At 38.0% G+C, this 23,583-nt stretch overlaps 1 protein-coding gene across 2 annotated transcripts in view; it reads left to right on the top strand.

Moving 5' to 3' along the window:
* The first annotated feature begins 885 nt into the window (after positions 1 to 885).
* Positions 886 to 23,583, top strand: part of radil2b (Ras association and DIL domains 2b) — a 44,165-nt gene continuing 21,467 nt past the window's right edge. For both annotated transcript variants that reach the window (XM_088439857.1, XM_088439856.1), the window contains exons 1-11: positions 886 to 967; positions 1,048 to 1,383; positions 6,869 to 7,047; positions 11,685 to 11,859; positions 15,095 to 15,327; positions 16,466 to 16,875; positions 17,392 to 17,682; positions 17,769 to 18,170; positions 19,656 to 19,693; positions 19,778 to 19,935; positions 20,975 to 21,087. In XM_088439857.1, coding sequence (XP_088295983.1) covers positions 1,271 to 1,383; positions 6,869 to 7,047; positions 11,685 to 11,859; positions 15,095 to 15,327; positions 16,466 to 16,875; positions 17,392 to 17,682; positions 17,769 to 18,170; positions 19,656 to 19,693; positions 19,778 to 19,935; positions 20,975 to 21,087 — 2,112 coding nt within the window. In that variant the 5' untranslated portion in view covers positions 886 to 967; positions 1,048 to 1,270. The remainder of the gene's footprint in view (positions 968 to 1,047; positions 1,384 to 6,868; positions 7,048 to 11,684; positions 11,860 to 15,094; positions 15,328 to 16,465; positions 16,876 to 17,391; positions 17,683 to 17,768; positions 18,171 to 19,655; positions 19,694 to 19,777; positions 19,936 to 20,974; positions 21,088 to 23,583) is intronic.

The following is a 23,583-nucleotide window of genomic DNA, read 5'->3' as shown; positions in this document are numbered from 1 at the left end:
AATTAAAAAATAATCTCGTATGAAACCAAGGTCAAAATACCACAATGACCTATTGAACAGTATAGAGAATGAAGAACCTTATACTTTAACACATAGAACATGCTTTAATCATGGTGACGACAACGTTTTGGCATGGACATCCTTGAAATGGACCTGGAATCTATCACACACACCTTGGACTGATAGCCGGCCAATAACTACTCACCAATATTCAACTGTTCTTCCCAGACTATTTTTTTAAAGGATATATTAAAAGAAATCGAAATTATGTCTGTTCCCACATGCATGTATGATGTAATTAGACGTGACTGACGCGTGGCGAGGTGTCCGAAATGGCTCATCATGTTCAAGATGGCGAATTCTATCAATGGCGAATTCTATCAATGTCCGCCAGATGGCAACATAAACGCAAAAATTAATACATCATGTAGTTACAGTACATATACTTTACATTATGTTGTGTAGAAAGCTAAATGTAACTGTTTGTTGTAGCTCACACAATTTAGCTATTAAGCACAATTTTATCTCACAAATGAATTTAAATATGTTACGTATTTTATTTTGTTTCGCAATAACACTCCCGGTCAATTGTTAAATCCCCCTTTCCCTCATGTGGCTTAGTGTTGCAATCGCTGGGACTTCTATTCTAATTCTTTTCATGGCTCTCTCTAGAAGCCTTTGTTATGAAAATTAAGCGTTTTCCACTCTTTTTGTGAAAGCATCCGCAAGAAAAAAAACAGTTGTTTCCCTCCGCCCCACTTTGGAGCATTGTCCTTTTTTGAATTTTTAAATTTGGATGGGAGGCGTGTGTGTGCGTGTGCGTGCGTGCGCGCGTGTGTGTGTGCGTGTGTTTAAGCTTGTGCTTGTACGTGTGCGTCGGCGCGTGCGTACGCGTGTGTGTCTGTGTGCTAATTTCGCACTTGGGATCCCCCAACAGTTGCGCCGCTGACGCACATCTGGAAAGCAGGTTCGTGAAGATTTGAATGCACATCTCGACTACATATTGACAGATTGTACTTTCATTTTCATTCATTTTTAATCTTTCAGACTGGAAGGGTTTGGACAAGAAGAATAAACAGAGCTGCTCCAGCAGCTGGACAAGAGCGGGGAAATATCTGCAGGAGTGAGGCAGATGATGACCGCGGCTGCATCGCTCGTACAGCATGAAACATCTCAGGAATGAAACGGGCTCTCATAGGACATTATGCAACCCGCGCTGATTTTAGAAGGAGCCAGAACATTATACCTAAATCTGAAATAACGTCCAGAGATGAGTCAAAGAAAGTCTGAGGAATTGCATTCTTTTCCACAGAGGGATTTACCGACGTCTTTGAAAAGACGCCTTGTACGGCTAGCAAGAAAGTCCAGTGATGGATCGCTTCGGTAAGTTTTTTCTTTTCTTTTCTTTTTCTTTCTCCGATTCTAGTTATTTCGCACCAGTAGGAAAAATTTAGAGAAGTGCAGCTGGTGGGACAAAATTCCCCCAAAACATTTTTCCTGGCCCTTCAGCAGGGAATTAAATACCTAGACATATTAATACATAGAGCTGGAATGTGATTTGAAAATAAATAAAAGAAATTAAGAAATCAGACATGACTGGAAGCTTGGTATGTATCCAAGAGACACACTTCTTAAATAAAATTAATACAGCCGTGTAGATGGGATTCAGCAATGGGGGGGATGGGGGAAATGAATGACAGATAAATTAATACATTAATAAATAAACTAAATCTGTAGTATAGAGTAAGGGAGTCAAGGACGCCTTTTAGAAAGTAAATTTTCCAAGAACCCCTATTGCAAATGCTTGCAGAAACAAAACAAAACAAAAAAATAATTTAAGCACACGTGCCCTTTTTATTCAGCAACATATTCAATATGACAAGTTTATTTGTTACTTCTCAGCTATCCAGAAGTTTAGAAAATAAAAATTCCAAATTGCAAGCCTCGTTATAGCAATCTGGGTCAATTCCCCTCCAAACAAATTGCTGCCAATTATTTAGTGACTAAATAATCAAGCAGTTTGATGATGATGTGGATCACATGTGTCTATTATGCAAGTAACAAATTAATCAATTTTAAAAAATATATACAACTGGTTGAATTGATTGCTTTTTTGAAGAGTCATGAATACTTTCACTATTTTATATAACAAAATGAAATTAACACAAATATAAACAAATACATATTTTTTACAAATAACCCAAACTATTTCACGGATCCCCTGCAGTCAGGCCACAGGCCCCTGAGGGTTCGTGGATGCCACTTTGAGAACCACTGGTATATAGTATATAGCATTTTTTTTTTCTCAGACTGATACCAAAAAAGTCTAGTCATTTTATGAGTAGTCATCGATACTGATACCACAGGAACTTCAATGACAGACTATTCTAAAGGTAGACTTTTACATGCCTCCCAAAGACGTTGCTCAGATGGCAGCATCTGTTGCTCCAAATCCTGTATCTACCTTTCAGCATTAATGGTACCTTCACAAATGTGCAAGTTACCTTTGTGATGTACACAACTATCAGAGATGCTGGCTTTGACCTTTGCTCTAAAAACAAACTTAATATGGACTCATCAGACCACAGCAAACCTTTCCATTTGGTGTTGCACACTAGAGATTTAACATCAATTTGTAGATCTACTATATAGACAAAGTAGTTTTTAGAGGTTTTCCACAGCCCACGTGACAATATTCTTTACACAGTGATGTATTTTTTTCTTTTTTTTAATGCATTGCGGCCCATGGGACAAGAGGTCTTGGACATGTGGGCTTTTAGCGTTGCTGCTTAAGTGCAGAGATGTTTCCAGATTTTCTGAACCTTTTAATGATATTATGGACCACCACCACCGATGACAAAATACATAAATCCTTTGCAATTGCACAGAGAAATGGTGTTCCAAGTCTTTTGGCTATGCTTCTTTTATACCAAATCCTGACACTCAAAACTTTCCGTTTATTCAGTTCACCTTTTTTTTTTGCATTCCTTAAATTTCCTAGTCTCTTGAGCAAGGCATCATTTAAGTATTACAATATGCAAAAAATAGTAATGATCTCCACTTTGAACATTAAACATGCTTTTGTAGTGTATTTAGTCTAATAGACCGTAGGTTGAAAAGGATTTTTAAATCTGTTTTGCTCTGTTTCTGCTTTTATTTGTGCTTACACAATGTCACAGTTTTAATTAGTGAATGGAATCGGGGTTTGTATTTCATTGACCGTGTTTACAGTAGTTCGGATTCAAAGCATTCTTTTTTCTTTTTATGTCTTTTTATATTTGACTGTCTGTGTTTTGTGCATGTGCACGATATAAAAATATGCCAATGACAGATTACTGTATATACAATCAGTCTGTTTATGTCTGATACATTTTAGGAAGAGGCCTAATTCCCACATTGTAAAAAAAATCACAGTGATTTGTAAATTATTGACAGTAAATTATTGAATATGTTTTGCCATCTTAAAATGCAAAGAAATAGCCCTTCAATTATTTCAGACCAAAAATAAAAACATGGGAATCAGGCTTTCATGGTAAGCTGAGAGGACTGGACAAAGTGATGAAGGGATATGATGGGTTCAGCTGTGTCACAAACATTTAACAATACATGACCATCAGCATTGAACAACCACTGCAAACCTTTTTTAAAAGTAATCAACTTCAAACATTTAACAACGCACACACAACAGCGTTTAACAAGTTTAACGAGCAGGCAGCAGCATGGAGTTCATTTTTCTTCGTAATTTTTCTTAGCAAAGTGCTGACACAAAGTTTGATTTCTGTACGCTTCTTTGCCTTTCAACCTTTCTTGAGGTTGATGCCCAAAAAGCAACTGTAGATAAGCAAAGATATTTTGAGTTTTCAATAAATTTGCATATTGCAGGCAGCATTTATCAATGTTTTTAGAGTCAAAAACAATCATTAAGTTGGAAGTCTGTATTATAATGTGAACTACATGATTAAGCATGAACCTTCTTTTGAATCAACTGCAGAGTTGACAATCCAGTGGCAGGGTATTTCAGTTTCAAGATATGCAGTGGGCCCCCGGTTTATGAGATTAATCTGTTCCACGGTTAGGATCGTAACACGAATTCGCTGTATGGCGGGCAATTCAAACCTATGTTCATTAGTTAATGCGTATAAAACCACAGGTAAAAACATTAAAATTGTTCATTCATATTAAACATTTGTATCTAAATGGTATAAAAAGTGCTACTTATATATAAAATTTACATGCAAACAATTAAATAACATCATGAATAAAAATATATGAAGCATTTATTTATGTTTAAGTGAAGTGACGAGCTTGTTATGGCCATATTCACTAGTGAGGGTAGCCTAGCCTAGGCTAGGCTAGATTAGCCTTCTTTTTATTTCTTGATTTTCTCCAGCTTCGTTTCCTTAAAAATCATCTTCTTCTCTCTGTAACATCACTAGAAATCTTGGGACCAATGGCTAACCAATTAATGTTTGAATTAAGCACTAAAATACATGATCAATACCATATTGAAAACACTCTTAAACGAGATCAAGTCTTTAGGCAGTCATCTTTGTGACCCCGTCAACCGACCAATAGTAGACCAGTATCTTAGGAAGTTGTGACACTGACCAATAGCAGCATTGTGGTGATGTATGCAGTCATGCATGTGGTGACATACGAGCGCGCTGCCCCTAGTAGACACGCGCACACACTGACCGTCATGTTTGAGGTGTCATAAGGCAAAAAAATTTTTAAAAAGGCATAAAGAGGGGACAAAAAAATGTCAAGGTCCACGTCGTAAGGTCAAAAGAACATAAGGCAGAGACATCATAAACCGGGGGTCCACTGTAATACCAGCAGAATGAAGAAGCTACCCCATGCAGAAACAAAGGATGCGAGCCCATGATGATGGTTTCATCAATTGCTGTAAACCATCCACAGGATTCATCATATCACCTGTAAATACAGCTAGAGCGTGTGCGATGAACACTCTGATGTTTGTTTCAAATATAAAGTAACATATAAATATTATGATTGCCCAAGCAGCGACCACTGCAAAGTGTCTATTGTTTCTGTAGTAAAAAAATATATGTTTACAGTAGGTTTATTTTTACAGGTATTATGCTTTTGCCCCTTTGTACTGGTTCCAAAATATTGAGTTATTTGGTACAAGTTCAAAGTGACATGACTTTGAATGATCAAGCTGGGGGACACCTTCAACATTAAAAGATAAATACTAGCAATTGTTCATGGAGTTAATTGGCACCATTATTTCTGTTGTTGTCTTATTGCTATTTCTCACTTTTCTTATTGCTATTTATTTATGGTATATATATATATATATATATATATATATATATATATATATATATATATATATATATATATATATATATATAGTCTGCTGCTCGGGGAAGTGAAAAGAATAGAAATTTAATTGTGTGGTATAATACTAGACATATGACAATAAAACTCTTGAATCTTGAAATCAGGTATCAAGGTTAATCAATGTCTCATGTCGTCACATTTTGCATTATAAATAATGGAATTAAAAAAAAATGTTTAATCAACTTGAAGCATCAAAGACTCTTTTGGCAGTAGTAGTGAGAAGGGACACCAAGAATAGTACGATGCAAGCAGCCATCCCTACACATGATGAAGACCTTTTTTTTTTTTATGATAAATTAATTTTACTCTAGAATAATGGGTAAAGACTGTCAAATCCAAGGCTGCAGTAATTTACACTGGTATTCGTTGTAATATTACAGGGGAATTTAAATATGCAATTCAATCAAATGCATATCAAAGGCAATTTACCTTCAGCAAAAGGAATTTATCAGTTCACATGTCAAAGTATACAGTCAAATTTAAACAAAAATAACAAGCAAGGAACATGAAATTTGACTTAATTCCTTGCCTTCCCTTTGTGCCTTGCGATTGTTCTCTGCAAAGTGGAATAATGGCTTAATTTGCCTGTATCATGGGAGTTCACATTTTTGGAGAGTTTAATTATCATATTTCTCTAAGTACAGGTCGAGTGCCTGCCCCTATCTGCTGTGTAATTGATGTCTTTTTGATTGTTACTTTGCATGGCTTTTTGCGACCCTGATTTTTGGTCCTCCTTTTTTTATACATCTTATGTTTTTTTAGTTCACCTCACTTCCAGTTTCCCTGCATTTTGGTCCATCTCTGCTCTCCATATGCCTCATCATGACAATAATCCATTTTTGTAACGTCACCCAAATTGAATTTAAATAAAATTAAACGGGGGGGGGGGGGGGGGGGGGGGGACTTATAAACGAGGTCAACTTGTACTTGAAGAAATACGGTACATAACAATGTTGATCTCTCACCCTAAACACCCCCATAGTGTTATGTTCCTTCATTGATGCATTGCTAAGCATTCCTTGCTTATTCCACGCACTCAGCAACAGCCCAGTATACCAACATAAAACGTAATACATAACAACAGCCACAAAGTAAGTAATTATATTACAAGAAAACATCCAAGCCGTGTGGTATAAAACCTTTGAACCACTGTGGTAAGAAGCTTACAGGCTTGCTCAGCAGTGCACAACCAGTTATTTTTTTATTCGTTTACAGTTGTATATCAACTGTTGAGAGAGGAATGCTGAAGGAGAGTGGATCAAAGGCTTGCATTGTACGTATAAATTGAATTATAACATAACGGTAACATAAAAGTACAGGCAGCATTTGTTATTCGTAATTATTCTTATCTTTTGTCACTTACTTTTCTCACAAAGAAACCAGTGATTCCCCCCTCGATATTAATGTCCCCCGGTATCATTTTGTTTTTTTTAAATGGATTCATCAGTTGTTTTCCACAAGGACCCTTGAGCAGTCTGTCTTTTCACATTTGATTATTCAGGTCAACTTCATCTACTGGCAGTTCATCCACTTGCAGGTCAGCTGAGACTGTGGCTTTCAGACAGCTTTGCAAGAGCCGCATTCGTCACCGCACCGACCGCCTCTCAGGAGTCTCCCTTCGCGGCAGCGCCTCTGGCACACTGTCCATGGTCATGTCCACCCAATCCGGGAAAGGAAGTGGTACGTCACGCTCAGTAAATTCTTTATTTTTTTTCCCAATGTTTAATGTTGCGGGAGTTTTGGTAACATAATGCCTAGTGCACTGGTTAATGCAGAGCTTAATTTAACATTTCAGGCAAGATTTTTATATAAAATATTCAGTTTTCCTTTGACTATTGTGGCTTGATAATGGTTAGCAATAAAAGGTTACGGTAAAAGTCGCTTGGTGAAATATTGCTACTTTGGCGCTTAAAGGGTTAAGATATTTTCCTGGGGCAAGCACTTTGGTCCAGTTGTTAGCTTCCTGGTTGAGTGGTTCTGGGTTTGAATCTCATCTTGAGCATTCCTGTATGTAATTTGCATGTTCTTCCCTTGGTGGTGTGGGATTTCTATGGGTGCTCCAGCTTTTTTTTCACCTTCCCAAATCATCCATATATCAGGTTAATTGTCCAGTATTAAGTATTAAGTGTCCATTAATTTCCCATGGATGCAAAAGTGAGTATGAATTGATGTTTCTCTTCACCAGAGGTGTCAAACTCATTTTTATCTTGGGCTTTGTTGTGCTTGTAATTTCTATCAGTTGGCTATAAAAAAAATTGAAATCAGCATGATCTTTCAACATTTACCAAGACAACTGTGCTCTACATACTAAAAATGTTTGTTACATTTTATTAAATATAACTCGATGATAGGTCAAAAATGAATGACCCAAATATAGTTTTTTTTGTTTTTTGTTTTTTTATAGAACCAAATTTTTGAATTCATCATGTACGAAACGGCAGATTTTGGGGGTTGTTTTTTGTAAAACATCCCAAACAGTTGGGTAAAATTGACCCAAATATTGGATCAGTTCCCTTTTGACCCATAATTGGGTTATTTTTAACCCAACTATTTTCAAAATGTACAGTAAATGTGCTTTTCCAACTTGCCAACAACCCTCATGAGGACAATTTGTATGGAAAATGGATGGGTTGATATTTCAAACCAGGATTATGTGTGTTTTACCACCCATTATACGTCATGAGTCATGGGACATAGTTGACCTGTGGAGTGAAAAAAAAACAAAATACGTGTGCAATGCCTTCTTAAGAAGCTTTGCAAAGTTGGAGCTTGATCTCATCCAGGGATAAGCAAATACAAATTCGGAACAGACATCCACAGAACAAAAGGAAGGCGTGATGTTCGGGCAACGTTAGAAAGGATCTAATATTGCATCATGGTAAATAAAGTGCCAAAAGCTATTACAGTTTGCTCATTTATCTCCTCTGAGTCCCACATGAATGGCAGGGACATGCTGACACTCACTATGGAAACTCTGGCTAACAAGCATGAAAGAGTTTTTTCTTCTAGATTTTATTTTGCCACGTTGTAATATTTCTTTCTTCAGACACTAAGTTCCTTCACAAGAAACACACTTTCACCTGACTGGGTGAATTCATGGATCATGAATACTTTCTTTCCATACTTGCATGCTGTCATCATTTTAATAAATTCATTCACATTGCTTTTGTACTAAGAAATGTAACTGTATGTTTATCAGTAAAGGTGGAAGTCCCCTACATTAAATTACATTAAATTATAATAAAACCCATTCATTCTATTTTATGTGTGCGTGTGTGTGTGTGTGCATGTGGTAGTGGTGGTGGTGGTGGGGTTTGGGGGGGGGGGGGGGGGGGGGGTGTTGACCTCATGCTGGCATTGCTTCAGAGAGACTTCCATCTTGCTGCAACACGCCATCAGGAGAGACGCTGAAGAGACGAACAGATGCACAAACTTTATTGTAGTCCTTTTTTTGTACATTTGTTGATTGTGTTAGCTTCCGCACCTTCCTGCAATAAGCTTTCAAACTATAAGATTTTTTTTTCTGTCGTATACATGCTACTCAGAGTTTTACAGCCTAAATAGGCCTCCGGGTTCCTGTTTTCTGTTTATTTTATTTTTATTATATTTTTTGCCACTTGTAGAATTTGCTTTCTAGGGTTTTGCTAATGAAGACTATTTTTAAGCCTGCTGGCAGGGTATTTGCTGACTGTTTGCCAGTGCTGATGGCGCTGCTGTTTTCAGATGTCAGTGCGAGGCCACTGAGTGCTCTCTTTTAGTTTTTGACCGCCTTTGACTTTTTGACGTTTTTTTACTTTTCAACGTTGGCAAAAGTCTGGTTTATGCAAGTATGGCTTCATGCACTTTTACCACGTCCACTACTTGCACCAGCTACATCCTTCCCATAGAGAGACATTTCGTACTAGGATGAAGTGCCCGCTAGTTAGAACAGTGTAATTTAGTTACTGTGGGTGTGGCGGATAAATTAAAAGTGCGGGTTGTAGCTGACCCGCGTGCCTGCGTGTCCTGCTAATCACAAAAAGCCTGTTCAGACACGAAACAGATTCAGCCTCACTGCATCTCGGTCTAAGAGCTTCCTCACTGTGACCTCACCTCACCTCACTGTTCCTCACCTATAACATCAAACTTAAAACCCCAGCCACAGTATTGTGTATTTCAGGGGCCAGAGCACCTGACATTGAAGCTAGTCTTAGGGAGCTCGGTGACACTTGTTGGTTCCAATGATACTCGGATGAGGCAATCGGGTATTGTTCTCTCTGGTCTTCCCACAACAAGCATTACAAGTCAGAACAAAATGCTGCAGCGAGACATCTGATGAGGACAAGAAGTTTCACTCACAATACCCTGATATTAGACAGCTTGCATTGGCTTCCAGTACACCTGAGATGCCATTTCAAGGTTTTGTTAATTAATTATAAAATACTACATGGCTTTGCATCTTTCTATCTTGTCAACTTACCTTACCAGAATCTCCAATCACAAGATGAGTTTGTTAGTGATCTCAAAAGCTAAAAGAATTCCATTAGAACACAGACTTTTTCCATTCAATGCCCTTCCAATAGAAGTTCGAGCAGCCACCTCAGTATAAATGTTTAGAACTAAAGACTTACTTTTAATTTAGTTGAACTGTCAATCTCAGTGATTCTCAAACGGGGGTACTAGTATCCCTGGGGGTACTTGAAGGAATTTCAGGGGGTACTCGAGATTTGAAATCAAACAAACTTGCAAAAATCATTTGAAATTCATTTTTGAATGAATTATTTCTGGAAAATATAAGTTCTAATTTTATGTTTGTCAGGTTATTCAGTTTCATAATTGTAAAAAGCCAGATTCTCCCCCATACTACTGACCCAACTTGTCATGTGCCACCTCTCGTTACCTGTCAAAATAATTCTTTATTTTGTGAACACATCTCTACTATGATCCCCAAAGAGGAAACTTTAAGTTGAATATTTTTCTGTGGACAAATATTTATTTATAATAATTTCTTTTTGAGAACCAGTCTGACACATTGTCGATTATTTTTTTGTGGGCAAATATTTATTTATAATTATTTCTTTTTGAGAAGAGGTCTGACACTTAATGTTGATTATTTTTTGTGAACAAATATTTATTAATATTTAAGTTAATGATTTATTTTTTGGGAACAGATCTCTTCTCTTAAATTGATTATTTTTGGTAGAAATATATGTATGAATGATTAAGTTATTTCTTTTTGATAACCAATTTCTTTCATGATTCAAAAAAGGACACTTAAGGTGATAATTTTTTTTTGTGGACCAATCCAAATGAAATTTAAAAGGGTCTAAAATTTAATAAATCAGACACCGATGGCATGTTTTAAGTCTTACATCACTTCATTTTCTATCCTCAGCTCTTCTCTACATACTATATCTACAAATCTGACTTTACTTGAACACTTGGTATACATAAGTGGCTTCTGTCCAATTCCTTATTGAAGTAGAACAGTATTGATAAGTTTTGAGTTGATGTCAGTTATGGAGTCTGCATCTTGTAGACATTGCCTGTATCATTTTGATGTGAAATCCCAAAAGCCATCAATACAAGTCAGGGAAGTCATTGTGTGACATTGTGCATGGTTTTATGGAAATAACTTAAGCCCGGCAGACACATAGTTGTACATCCTAACCGATGAGTGGGATACTTGAGATTATGAGATGTAGTAGAAGAAGAGGCTAAAAGTGATCTCAAAAGATACTATAGCATCCCTGGTCATTATAACGTAGTTACAAGGTCTTCTTAAAACTGTCAAATATATTTAAATGAAAATTCAAACTAAGAAGGAAATTCTCTAACTGATTTACTGCCAATCACAGCAACATTTTTACTGGGCTGGCAGTGAAAAAGTTAACTGGTCAATATAGTCATGGTTCCCAAAATGATTTTTAATGGTCTCATCGCAGCCTTGGCTTGTCTCGGTCTCCACTCACAAATGTGTTTGTCTCATTCTGGACACTGTGAATTCTGGTCTTGGATTATGGTCTTGAGTGCAACAATATTGTATAGTTCATCATAATTCGCTTCCCATAATGGTAGTTTCTATCTGGGGCAGTTGATGTCAGGTAGGAATTTAAATTGTAACTAAAGGACTCCAAGTTTAATCCAGTGGGCCAGTGGGGAAGCTGCCAACTGTAGCAATGTATCGCTCATGTTTTTCATAATCTACATTTCAAATGAATAATTGGAATAAAACTAGCAGAAAGCTAAGTCTGGGCATTCCTCACCTTACTGTAGCCGGTAAACATACAAACATGTCTGTATTATGTTTTCTCTCTGTGTTGTCATGTTACATTCAGTGAGTGTGACAGATGCAGAAATTGTGGATGACCCATCTGAACTGTCAAATCAGTTAAGTGCTCCCGGAATCTTGAAGATCTTTGGAAGCGAAATCTGTAAAGGAGCTCATTATAAGAGTGTCTTGGCCACGACACATTCCAGTGCAAAAGAACTGGTCAAAGAGGCCCTTGAAAGGTGAGGGAATGTGCTGTCATTGCATGTGGGTGAGTGGGTCTTTGCATGTATGAGTATGTGTGTATGTGTCTGTTTGCTGTATGTGTCTGTGTCATTGTTTGTTCTTATTTTCTCCATTTGTTATACAAACAATTTGGATATAAAAGCAGTCAAAAATGCACATGTGTTTATATTTATTAAACTGCTCAATAAACAGACCAGACTTGTTCTGTCCGTTGCCTTATAATTGCAGCGTTGTGTGCACAGTGTGTATGTGTGCCAAGTAGTCAATTCAATACCTCTGAAAGTTTAGCGCAAACCACCAGTTTGTGTGAAAGACAGCCAGTGTTGGCAGTAATGAGAGAGAAAACATCTGTTAGCCTTTGCTTGGATTTCAGAGCCCAAAAATGTAACAATGATTAACACAAGTGAAATTTGACATGCAGAGCAACATTTGCATGTTCACACTTTGACTAAGAAACGTTGAGCTAAAATATAAAACATGAACATCAAACATAATCCATACCAAGGAAGGATGGAAGCAACATTTTAACATTCTTAACTTTTACATGTGAGCACACAAGAAAAATGTTATTTTTTTAAATGATTTTTGGCCGAGTAATACGGTTGCACAATTGTTTGCAGATCTGCATCACAGCTGTGATGTTCTGTTCTCTGCTGTGTGGACGCTTTATGTTATTCCCATTATTTTTAATGCCCATTCCCCACAACATTAAAGTAAAACCTGAACCTGAACATGTTCAGGTTTTACTTTAATTCATCCAAACAGAAGATAAGGGACTGGCAGATTGGCAACTGGCAGCCACACTTTAAGTGGTGCCCCATCATAGCCTTAACCCCAAACTTAATCTTCATATAAGATTGTCGAACCCTTACCCTTAACTCAAACAAAATCCATTTTAAACCTATCCTCTATAAGCAAGTCTTGACCCTCAAAACAAGGTCTGAACTTGTGTGGTCCATCACTAGTATTTTAACTAGTGTAAAAAAAAAAAATACACACACACACATATATATATATATATATATATATATATATATATATATATATATATATATATATATATATATATATATATATACATATATATATATATATATATATATATATATATATATATATATATATACATATATATATATATGTGTGTGTGTGTGTGTGTATCAGTGTTTGGCCATCAGAACCTTCAAAGCCTTCTCTGCTGGCCTAACATAACCTTCTAACATTATAATAACTATAATAATTATAACTCTTATGAAAGTGAACTTCATTTTTAATTTATTTTTACTAAATATACATATATATTTTATATGTAAAATTATTCTCCATATTCTGATCTTTTCGCGTCATATTATATCCTTATGCTTATATTCCTCCTAAGTGCTAGAGTTTTAGTTTTAGTTTATAGCCAATTAGAATTCAGCTAACGTGTGTCGCCAGGCAGTCTGCATGGCAAACTTCATGTGTGCCTGAGCCTGGAAGCACTGTGTATTCGCTAGAAAAATAAAAGGCTTCTCTGCAGTTGGCGATGACATATTGTGTACTGGCCCATATTTTTAATAGACAGCTGCAATAGCCAATCGACACATAAAAACACCTTCAAGAAACCTCACGTAGAATGTGACATAAGTGGATGCTTACTCCAGGAAGGTGGTGCTATATTGATCCACTATGTTTAATGCTGGAAGTAGTTAAATAAAGTTATTTCTAAAAAAAAAAAAAAACATGTTCCTCAACCAGCTAACGTTAGCATACATCGAAACCAGACCCGCAGACACTTTTTTTTTAACCCACTATGGCTGAAGAAAAGCAAAACGGAAATTGGACCTACGCGACTTTCAGCATTTGCGTCCATGTCAATCTATGGGATTTATTATTAGAAATGAAACGCAAAGACAAACTCTACAAGCAAGACATGAAAGTCTTTCTCAGGAAAAAAAAATAAGAATGGATTTGGTACTGAAATAATTTTGGGACAGCTGTTATTGGTGAGTTAATGTTTTTGTCATTTTATGTCATTCATATTCAATTGTCATCTTTGGTTAGGTTTGGCTGTTATGAGTTTGTGGGGTTTTGTTTATGTTTCTGTTCCACTCTCGTCTGCCTTTATTGTCTACGTTCTCGTTAGTTTGATTGGGTCCACCTGTGTGGTGATACTTTGTCCAGTTTTGCTCCCAGTTCGTTCCTTCCTCATTTCCTTTTTAAAACTTCCTTTTTAGACCCACGTATTTCTCAGTTTTTCTGCATTTTTTGGGTCCCCTTCCTTCCTCTTCCCAACTCACCATGCCCAGACATGACACTTAAATTAAATTGTCATTTGTAATTTAGCATACAATCTTGTGATAACTTGTCTGCTCTTGGTGGACTTCATAAAACTTTGTGGACATATAATTTTAAATTATTATTACTAGAATGATAAATTTTAATTGCTGATCCGGATTTATTGATGTTGAATGCTCTGAAAAATAGCCTGTGTACGTGCGTACAAGTGAGCATGAGGGGTCCAATCATTGAAGGCCTAAGTGTGCAATGCACGGACCGCCCCTGATATTTGAATGATGAATGTGCCAAAACTTCAAACATGCTTTTAAAAAACTAAGGATTTCAACTGATCAACACTCACACTGATATAACTGTAAAGTTTTGAGCTACGTTCATAAATTACATATGCTTTTAAAGTGAATTAAGTGTAGAATTAGAATATATCAATAGCTCAATTTTCTTTTTCGGATACTAAGCCTGAGTTTGTGAAAACACACCACACACACACAGTCCTACACGAACACACACACAGTTTATATTTGATTATTTTTTTGTTTTATCTAAAGCATTTGTTGTTAAATATGGAATCCTTCATACCTGCATTGAGAAATGTGTTGTGTCAATTGAAATATAGGAGAACATAATTTGCACATATGTACAAATGTGCATAAAAGTACAAATGTGGCCGCCTCCATCATTTACATCACCCACCCATCAATGAATTAATTTAAGAATCTAAATTTTCTATTCTGTCTGAACTAGTGCCCGGACCGGCTACCTTTGATAAAGAAGCATGTTTCACTGCCAGACCATCACAGGGCGCATATACAAATAATAACTTGTACAAAACCACCAAGCCACTGACATTCAGATTCACAAGGGACTTTTTAAATTATACAATTAACCCTAGACGCATGCATTTTTTCCCCCTCTTTTCATTATTGTGTCAATTCTTTCAATTCTGTCATTCAGGTACGGCCTTGGAAAAGAAGAAGCAAGTTCCTATGTTTTGTGTGACACGATTGGCTCCATTGGCCAGCGACAGTGGAAAACCGAAGGTTTCAGAGTTGTGGGCGACAATGAGAAGCCGCTGCTCCTGCAGTCTCTATGGAAACCAAGGGAGGGCCTTGCGAGACGCTTTGAAATCCAGAGGCGAAGCCTAGTGGAAGAACAGGCGTCCAAAGAAAAAGACAACATCACTGCTGGTAGGCTGCCCCTTATTATTTCCTCAACAGTCTTGTCTTTGCAACAAAACTAGTGTTGGAGGTTTTATAAAATTTTACTTGTTTTTTTTTCTTTCCCCCAGAAAACCAAACCTTTCAAATTTGTTCTTGCATTTAATTTTGTACAAATATCTAACACTGAACTGAATGAAGACTGCAAATATTGTCATTTTTGTTACACTAAATCTAGTGGCGTACCCTGTATTCTGAACACACTCTAGGTTATTGTAAATATTTTGGATGTAAATACAGTAAGTTATCCACTTGCACAAAATCATGACACAAGAAAACCACCCTTATCTTAGCAAAGATTTTAAGCTTCATTTCCACCGAAGTTATCTACTGTACACTACGCGACAAAAGGCCAGTTTCTAATGAGAAATATATCCAGCACTACTCTGCTCACTCTTTTTGGTCCCCACTGCTTTGTAGTTCCAAAAAGTAGCCTGGTTCCACAACATGACCTAAATACTGTACTTTAGAAGACAATCTTTACAATCTTGATGCAATATACCAAAAGAGCCACAAACCATGAACCAGGTTCCATACTCCTGCACTTAAATGACTTCACTGTTAAGGTGAGGGGGGGCTTTCAGGTAAATGGTGGACACGCAATGTTCTTTGTTGGCAAGCCAAGTAGAGTAGCATAAAGCAGAATACAGATGGGTAAATATTGTCGGTGGAAACATGGCTTTAATCACAATTCCTACACTATTCATCATTCCCACTGGAAACGTTGGCTTTAGTTGACACAGCTGTGGTCGTCACAATGTAAAAGTGTGTCCTGTTTGGCAATTTGCTTTTGCGACTGGCACAGCATGTGATAGCTTTCTATCGGTGTGGGTGATCACTTTCTGTTTCCATGAGCTCGGTCTTTCCACCAAGGCCTGCTTCCTGTGATTGGACTACCGGGGTTGCCTCTAGTATGGTATTAACACATCAGGATCCCACATGCACACACACGCACAGACATACGTACATATGTTTAACAAACAGGTGTTGCCCTATCGCCACATCCGATTACCTCGGTCTCTAATGTATTTATATGGCAGGTTATTTGCACAGGCCTGCTCAAGCTAATTCCTGTTTTTTTTTTGTTTTTTTTTCATCTCCCTGATAGGTATCAACGCCCAGGCCCGTAAACTGCAGAAGAGTCGCTCCAGAGTTAACTCCACCCTCATGGAAAGAACAATGAGTCGAACTCCAAAACTCTGGAAGAGTAGCAGTGAGATGGACCTGAAAGATGCTGGGTCAGAGACCAAAGAGAATCGGCATCAAATGAATGGAACTTTAGTGGACCCAGAAGCAAGGACAAAAGCAAATGACATTGAAAAAGCAGTTCCCTTTACGGGGGATGGTGGATTTCAGGCCAAGACAGAGCCTCCAATGAGACTGAAAGTTGAGCAGGAAGGAGAGGAGTCCGAGAGGGAGGAGACTGAAAGTAGTGACGATAACACCACACAGTACTCCATTCACCCACCCCACGACTGTCCGTATTTGCTGCTACTACACGGCCGCAGCCTTGTACAGGTATCGCACTCAATAAAACACTCTTGTTCTGCTTTCTACATATTTGCACACATGTACGTAAAATGCAGAGCACATTTTATTCTCTGTCATTAAACCATCCTCGAGGGGGTGTTGGGAGAATTTGTGTCAGGACCTTGTTGACGAACATGCATTACAATTTTTGCTGGTGTAGTATGACATCACCGATATATATATATTGACTTGGCAAAGCAATTACAGACCAGACTGACATTCAGTGGTAGAAGCATCGACCTATTTTTAGGAAATTCAAGTCAACTCAAAAATTGCCTGATTACAGTAACATCCTATCTTCAACAAGACTGAACATGCCTTCATATATATATATATATATATATATATATATATATATATATATATATATATATATATATATATATATATATATATATATATATAGTTTTTGTTCCATGGGAAATTCAATTTCCAACCTGATCACTTGATCACAATCATGTCAGGAAATGTGTCAGTGTTGTCTTGTCATATTTGTCTCCACAGGACTTTGTCATCTACCTACTTATGAGTCCAAGAACTGTATTAGGGCGAAGGGATAACAATGGAGCTGTATCACAGGCAGATATTGCCCTACTGGCCGAAGATATTCTTCCAAAACATTGTATTTTTCAGCGCAATATTGCTGGTGGACCAACCATACTGTGTCCTTTTTCTGATGCTGCTGTCACAAGGAATGGCAATACATTAAAAGAGAAAATAGAACTTAGCCCTGGTGATGTCATCGGGCTGGGGCAAAGCTACCTGTTTCTATTTAAAGATCCTCTGATGCACAAGGTAATGGAAAGAATCAAATATATTTTATATTGGCACGATACTTATGATATAATTTATGGATAATTGATGTTTCTTTTTGTAAAAAGGAAGTAAACAGTTCTGCTCCAGAGCCCAACTTGCCATCTCTCCCCTGGTTGTTTGGCTACAACACATCTGCCCTAAAAATAAGCCAAACAAGTGATGTGATTAAGTGCAACACTTGCAGTGACCTTCCAAGCCCAATCACCCAAAAGTGCCTAAGGAAAGCCTGTCCAGTTCTCAGATCGCCAGAGGGTCACTGCTTAAGTTTGAACTACCACACTGACAATGAGCATTTTATCATTAAGCAAATAATTGCTATTGGAAGCAGTGGCATCAAAGAAGGACCATCATTGAGCATTGCTTTTCTGCTATGCCTGTGCATTCAGCATTCTGCTTCTTATTTACATATCTCAGAACTGCGAAGGCTCCTGCTGCTTATTGCAAAAGAAATTCAGAGCGCTGTTTGGGTGAGTCTTGTTATATTATTTTGATCAATATTTTCGAGTGAGGGTGCAATGTGGTTAGCAAGTTCGCCTCACATTTAAGAGATCCGAGCTTAAATCCAGCTATCTCAGGCCTTCCTGTGTGGATTTTGAGTGTCTCGCCTGTGTCCACATGGGTTCTCTCCAGGCACTCTGGCTTCCTTCCACATTTCAAAAACATGCTCGGCAGGTATATTTGATGATCTAAATTGTCCTTAGGTGTAATTGAGTGGGTGAATGGTTGTTTGTCCCTGTGTTCCCTGCATTTGGCTGGTAACCAGTTTAGGGTGTCCCCCGCCTACAGCTCCAAGCCAGCTGGGAGCACCAGCAAGCCGGCGACTCTAGTGAGGATAAGCGGCTATAGAAAATTAATGGAAGAATGGATGGATGGATTTTTGAATGATGCCATGAAAACATGTTTAATGTTCACTACATTTTTCTTCACTACATTTAATACATTTGAAATCTAATTTTCCCCTTGGCTGTGGACTGAAAATGACATAATCAGCATGTGCTCAAGGCTCAGGTAATGACAATAATTTTCTTGGTTTGGTCATGTGACATTCACCCACTGACAAACCAAGATGTCTGGCAGAGTACCAAGACTGAGCTTTGAGAGGCAGCATGGTGCCACATGGCATCTAGAATGCCGACAAGTTCCAGAAAATGAGTAACAGAAAAAAAAGAAAAAAAAAATCAAGGCTAACTATTTAAAAACCACATTGAAATTTGTTTTATGCTGAATGATAGGAGACATGTTGGATAGACACTCAACACATGATAGCGCCTCTATTTGTTTCCAGAATCCATGCCAGCTTTTGGTCACTTACTCGCTTTCCAATATACAATCATTCTATTTTACTTCACTATCATGGAAACTGTGACTCTGCCAAACTTGGTGTGGACCACACATGTAAGAATATTGAAAAGGTTTGGCATTTATAAAATTTTCCAACTAAATCGGTAAGGGTCAAACTTTTTAGGTTGTAAAGAAAAGAGCTGAACAGTTATCGTTAGACCTAGTCTTGCTAAAAATAACACAAAACAGGATACACAAGCATGGTTTTGCTATATTTTGTGTTGGTCTTGCTGGTATCATAGCAGGGCAAAAGCAGCATGCTGGTCTTGCTAGTGTCACTAGAACTTGCTAATGTCCCTAGCAAGACCAGCAGCAAACAAAACAACGTCACCAAAAGCAGCCATGGTTCCAACACATTGGGCTCATTGGGCACTTTTACCAAATGAACCAGTGCCACAAAGCAATCTGCTTTTTGGTTTAGCTTTCCCTGCTGGTGTTGCTGGTAACATCCAACAAGACCGGCACGAAAACACAAAAACATACTGATCTATGCGGATTTATTTCTTTTTTTAAGCAGAGCTCTCAAAGTATCATACTACCAACTCCCCAAATCAAGGATCTTTTCATTTTTAGTGCAATAATATTTTGGTTTGTATCATTTTTTCACACAGGAGCAAACCAAGGAACTAGCGGTTTTTCAGAAACAAGAGTAAGTCACTCCATACTACAGATTTGTATAGTCATCATTCACTCCTATTGAAATCTTATATCTGGATGCCCTGCACCTTTTTAGCAACAAGGACATAATATCAGGGCTGTTGCCTCTAGTGGTGTGGATGTCAAACAGTCTGGAGATGCTCCAGTTCATTCAGTATCAGCTGCCTATCATCTTGGAATGGAGAACCAGTGAAGAGAATCACGATATAAGAAGAGAGGATGGAGATCATTTGGGTCAGTCACATGCGTTGTTTTATAACCATCATTTTACTAATGCTAACATTACTGCATATTATTACAACCTTACGTTTTATTTTCGTTATTACTGTTTCAGCAGTGGACTAAAGAAAATGCCCAGGTGTGAATGTAGATTTCACTCACGATGACAGTAAAATTGCTTCAGATTCTAAATCAATATGACCACAGTTGCAATACATCAAATGAGCACTATTTTGTCTCGCCTTTGGTTGTGGGCGGATTACTGTTGCGAGCCAATCAGCACCCCGGAAAGCCGACACATGATTTAGCTCCAAGACCCTCACCATTTTTATGTCTCATTTTCTCCTGGACAAGTGGCTGAAAGAAATGAAGCTGAAAACACTTACTGTACATTATAATGAAGGACAGGAAAACTTGACAAAACTAGAATCTAAACAAAACCAAAATGAACTAAAATTTGAAACATGACAGGTTGGACATCCCGTTTCGACTTCCCTGACAATATTATCTCAGACTGAGGCCTGGCCTTCACTTCACAGTTCAGGATGCTCTCATCCAGCTAATGGGTGCCAAAGTGCATCATAGTACACCTGACAATGCTGCCTCAAACGGCATGTCTGAAAGCCGCTCTGATGACCCGCTGCACCGGACTCGACTGAAAGATCCAGCTACCAAGTATCCTCTTCGACATGTGGTCTTTTGCCTGCTCAGATGGTCTTGAGTAAGACCATCGCTTTCCAGGAGAGTTTCCCTTCCTGCCCCAAGATGGTCGATGCCGTGGTCACCGCTGACCTTATGTACTGTTGGGATGTACCACCCTGTGGTTCAGATAGACGACAACAAAAGTCCTTCATGAATACCCAAAGAAGCTGTGAACATGCATGTCTTAGTGAGGACTGATGCTCACAAACCGCCACTCATGAGACTGTATTGTGGCCCTTGGATCATCCAAGGGGGGGGGCAGAAGTGTTTTTAATGTTCGGTTCATGAAAAATCGCAGAAAAGGCAAAACTGTCGTGTTTATATTTTAGTTGTGTGGTTGTCTATTTTTCAGACCTGCTGGAAGTACATCTGTCCTGTGTGCACTCAGCCAGTGAAGAAACAATAGCAGCCCTGGAGGAGGTCATCATTCTAACCTTCCAGCAGTGTGTGTACTACATCACCAAGGTGCAAAGATAAATGTATATTTTAGTTTCCGAGTAACCATAGCTGTCTGCTTTTGAAGTGGAAAATGCAAGTACAGTGGGCCCCTGTGTTACGAGATTTATTCGTTCCGCGGTTGGGCTCGTAAGGCGAATTCACTGTATGGTGGGCAATCCAAACCTATGTTATATAGCTAATGCGTTTAGAACCCCAGGTAAAAACATTAAAATTGTACATACATATTAAAAGTTGGTACCAAAATAGTATAGTAAGTGCTATGTATATATAACATACATGTATAAAATCAGAAAACATCATAAATAAAAAATAAAGAACGGATTTGTTTACCTTTGAGTGGCACTTTTTATGCCCATATTCCCTAGTAAGGGTGGCCCAGGCTAGGCTAGCTTCGTATTTCTTGATTATTTCCAGCTTCGTTTCCATACAAATTATCTTCTTACTTCTCTCTTTAACATCACTAGCAATCCTGGGACCCATGGCTAGCGGTTTCAAGTTTGAATTAAGCAGGAAAATGCACTATAAATACTGTTTTGTAACCACTCGCGACTTTGTAACCATTCCGCCATTTTGAAACGGGTGAGGCCGACCAATAGCAGACCAGCATTTATGTGAGAAGACGCCGACCAACGGCAACAGAAAATACGTGCAATTACCTAAAGATGCCTGCAGATGGAGACAAAACATCACAAATACAGCCAAGCCCCTAGGATCATGACAGTTGTTTTTGTCACAAAACCGGGAAAATACTATAAGCAGGGGACGAAAAAACTCAGTATATTCACATCGCAACATGAAAAAAACATGGGGGTCCACTGTATTTAATACTAGAATTGCAATCTGAGTCCAGTGGCATTTATTTGGGGCAGTTTTGTCAATTCAGATGTCCTTTTGGCAACAAAAACAGAACAAAAGTATGCTTGATGTGGTTGAGGTCAGGGTTCTGTGTGTTTATGTGCTATCCCTTCTAGGATGTTGCTTTGCTCACATGGCTACAGTAATGCTGGAACAGTAAACAGACTTAACCAAAAAAGTTCCCACAAAGTTGGAAGCACACAACAGTGGTACCTCTACTTCCAAACGCCTCTTGGTACGAAAAACTCCACTTGCCAAACACCTTGGGGAAAAAAAGTTTTCTTGAGTAACGAGAGAAAATTCAAAATACGAAAGGCAACATTGTTGGCATATAATGAGACACGAGACACCAGCGCTCGTGCCAACATGACTCCAATGTAATATTTATCACAACTCATGATGTATACCGAATTTGTTACTGTTTATATTTACTTTTTTATAATCTATTAATATGCTGGCTTGCCCACAAACGAGACAATAGATTTTTGCATTGATATTTACTGTGCTCTTCCACTTTTCATCTTTACTTGTTTCATCCACACTTCCCACCAACACTGTAGAACCAACAAACATCAAATACATTAGCTACGGCTAAGATTGTACATATTCACATAAAAACACATATGTAACATACCACTTTGGACATTGTTAGCACGTCATTAGCACTTTAGCAGTAAAATCACACAGTAAGCACGTTGCATGACCAAAAACTAAACTTAAGTAAACTTAAACGCTCAAAATAATCCCCCCAAAAATAAATACTATTTCTCCTGTGGACTTGTAAATGATTCCTAGATCACTGAAAATGTAAAATAAAAACTTACAAATTAAACGTCCGAAAAAGGCATCTCTCGCTGGACACGTCACCAACACACAAGCACAATCTCGAGGCAAAAGAGTGAACTGCATTCATATTGTCAACTGCTACAATTTATATGATTGATTTAAAGGGTTTAGGTGCATTTTGGATGTATTTTTCTAATTTAATAATATTCATTTAAAGGGTCTAGGAGCATTTTTAGGGCCTTGGAATGGATTAAGCTATTTACATGTAAAAAGTGTCAAATCAGTTGAGTGCTCTACTTACAAAATTAATTAATTCCAGAAGTAATTTTGTAAGTAGATGTAACACTGTATGAGTCCAAAATGTTTCTCTTTGCTTGAAGCAGATACTTAAAACATGTTTTTCCACAATTTCAACATTTTCTTTTCTTAGATGTCTTAATAACACATCTTTGTCAAAGATTTATTCTTAAGACTTCCATCATGCACGTTTTTGGAATATGAGAGGAAGCCGGAGTGCCCACACGCGCTCGGGGGAGAACATATAAACTCTACACTGGACAGCCGAAGCGAACTTGAATTAAACTTGGGCCTCTGAACTGGGAGGCGGACGTGCTAATCACTCTTCCTCCGAGCTGCATGGGAATGTAACGGTTTGTGACCAATAGTGCCTTGGTATGATGCTATTTCAAACAGTAGCTCAGTTCTTTGAAAGTGGGTCTAGATTTTTGCACAGCCTAGCAAGGACTGTCACTTGCGGGGTCCACCTTTTTGTATAATAATATAATTGTTGCTTTGTTCAAGGTCCAGTAATGATGGAACAGAAAGGAGTCTTGCCCAAACAATTCTCGCTAAGTTAGAAGG

The sequence above is a fragment of the Hippichthys cyanospilos genome, chromosome 17 (assembly GCF_059441005.1).
Source record: "Hippichthys cyanospilos isolate Australia breed blue-spotted pipefish chromosome 17, RoL_Hcya_1.0, whole genome shotgun sequence".
Taxonomy (NCBI): Eukaryota; Metazoa; Chordata; class Actinopteri; order Syngnathiformes; family Syngnathidae; genus Hippichthys; species Hippichthys cyanospilos.
The sequence above is the reverse complement of the archived record's forward strand: the minus strand, read 5'-3'. Positions and strand labels throughout refer to the sequence as shown.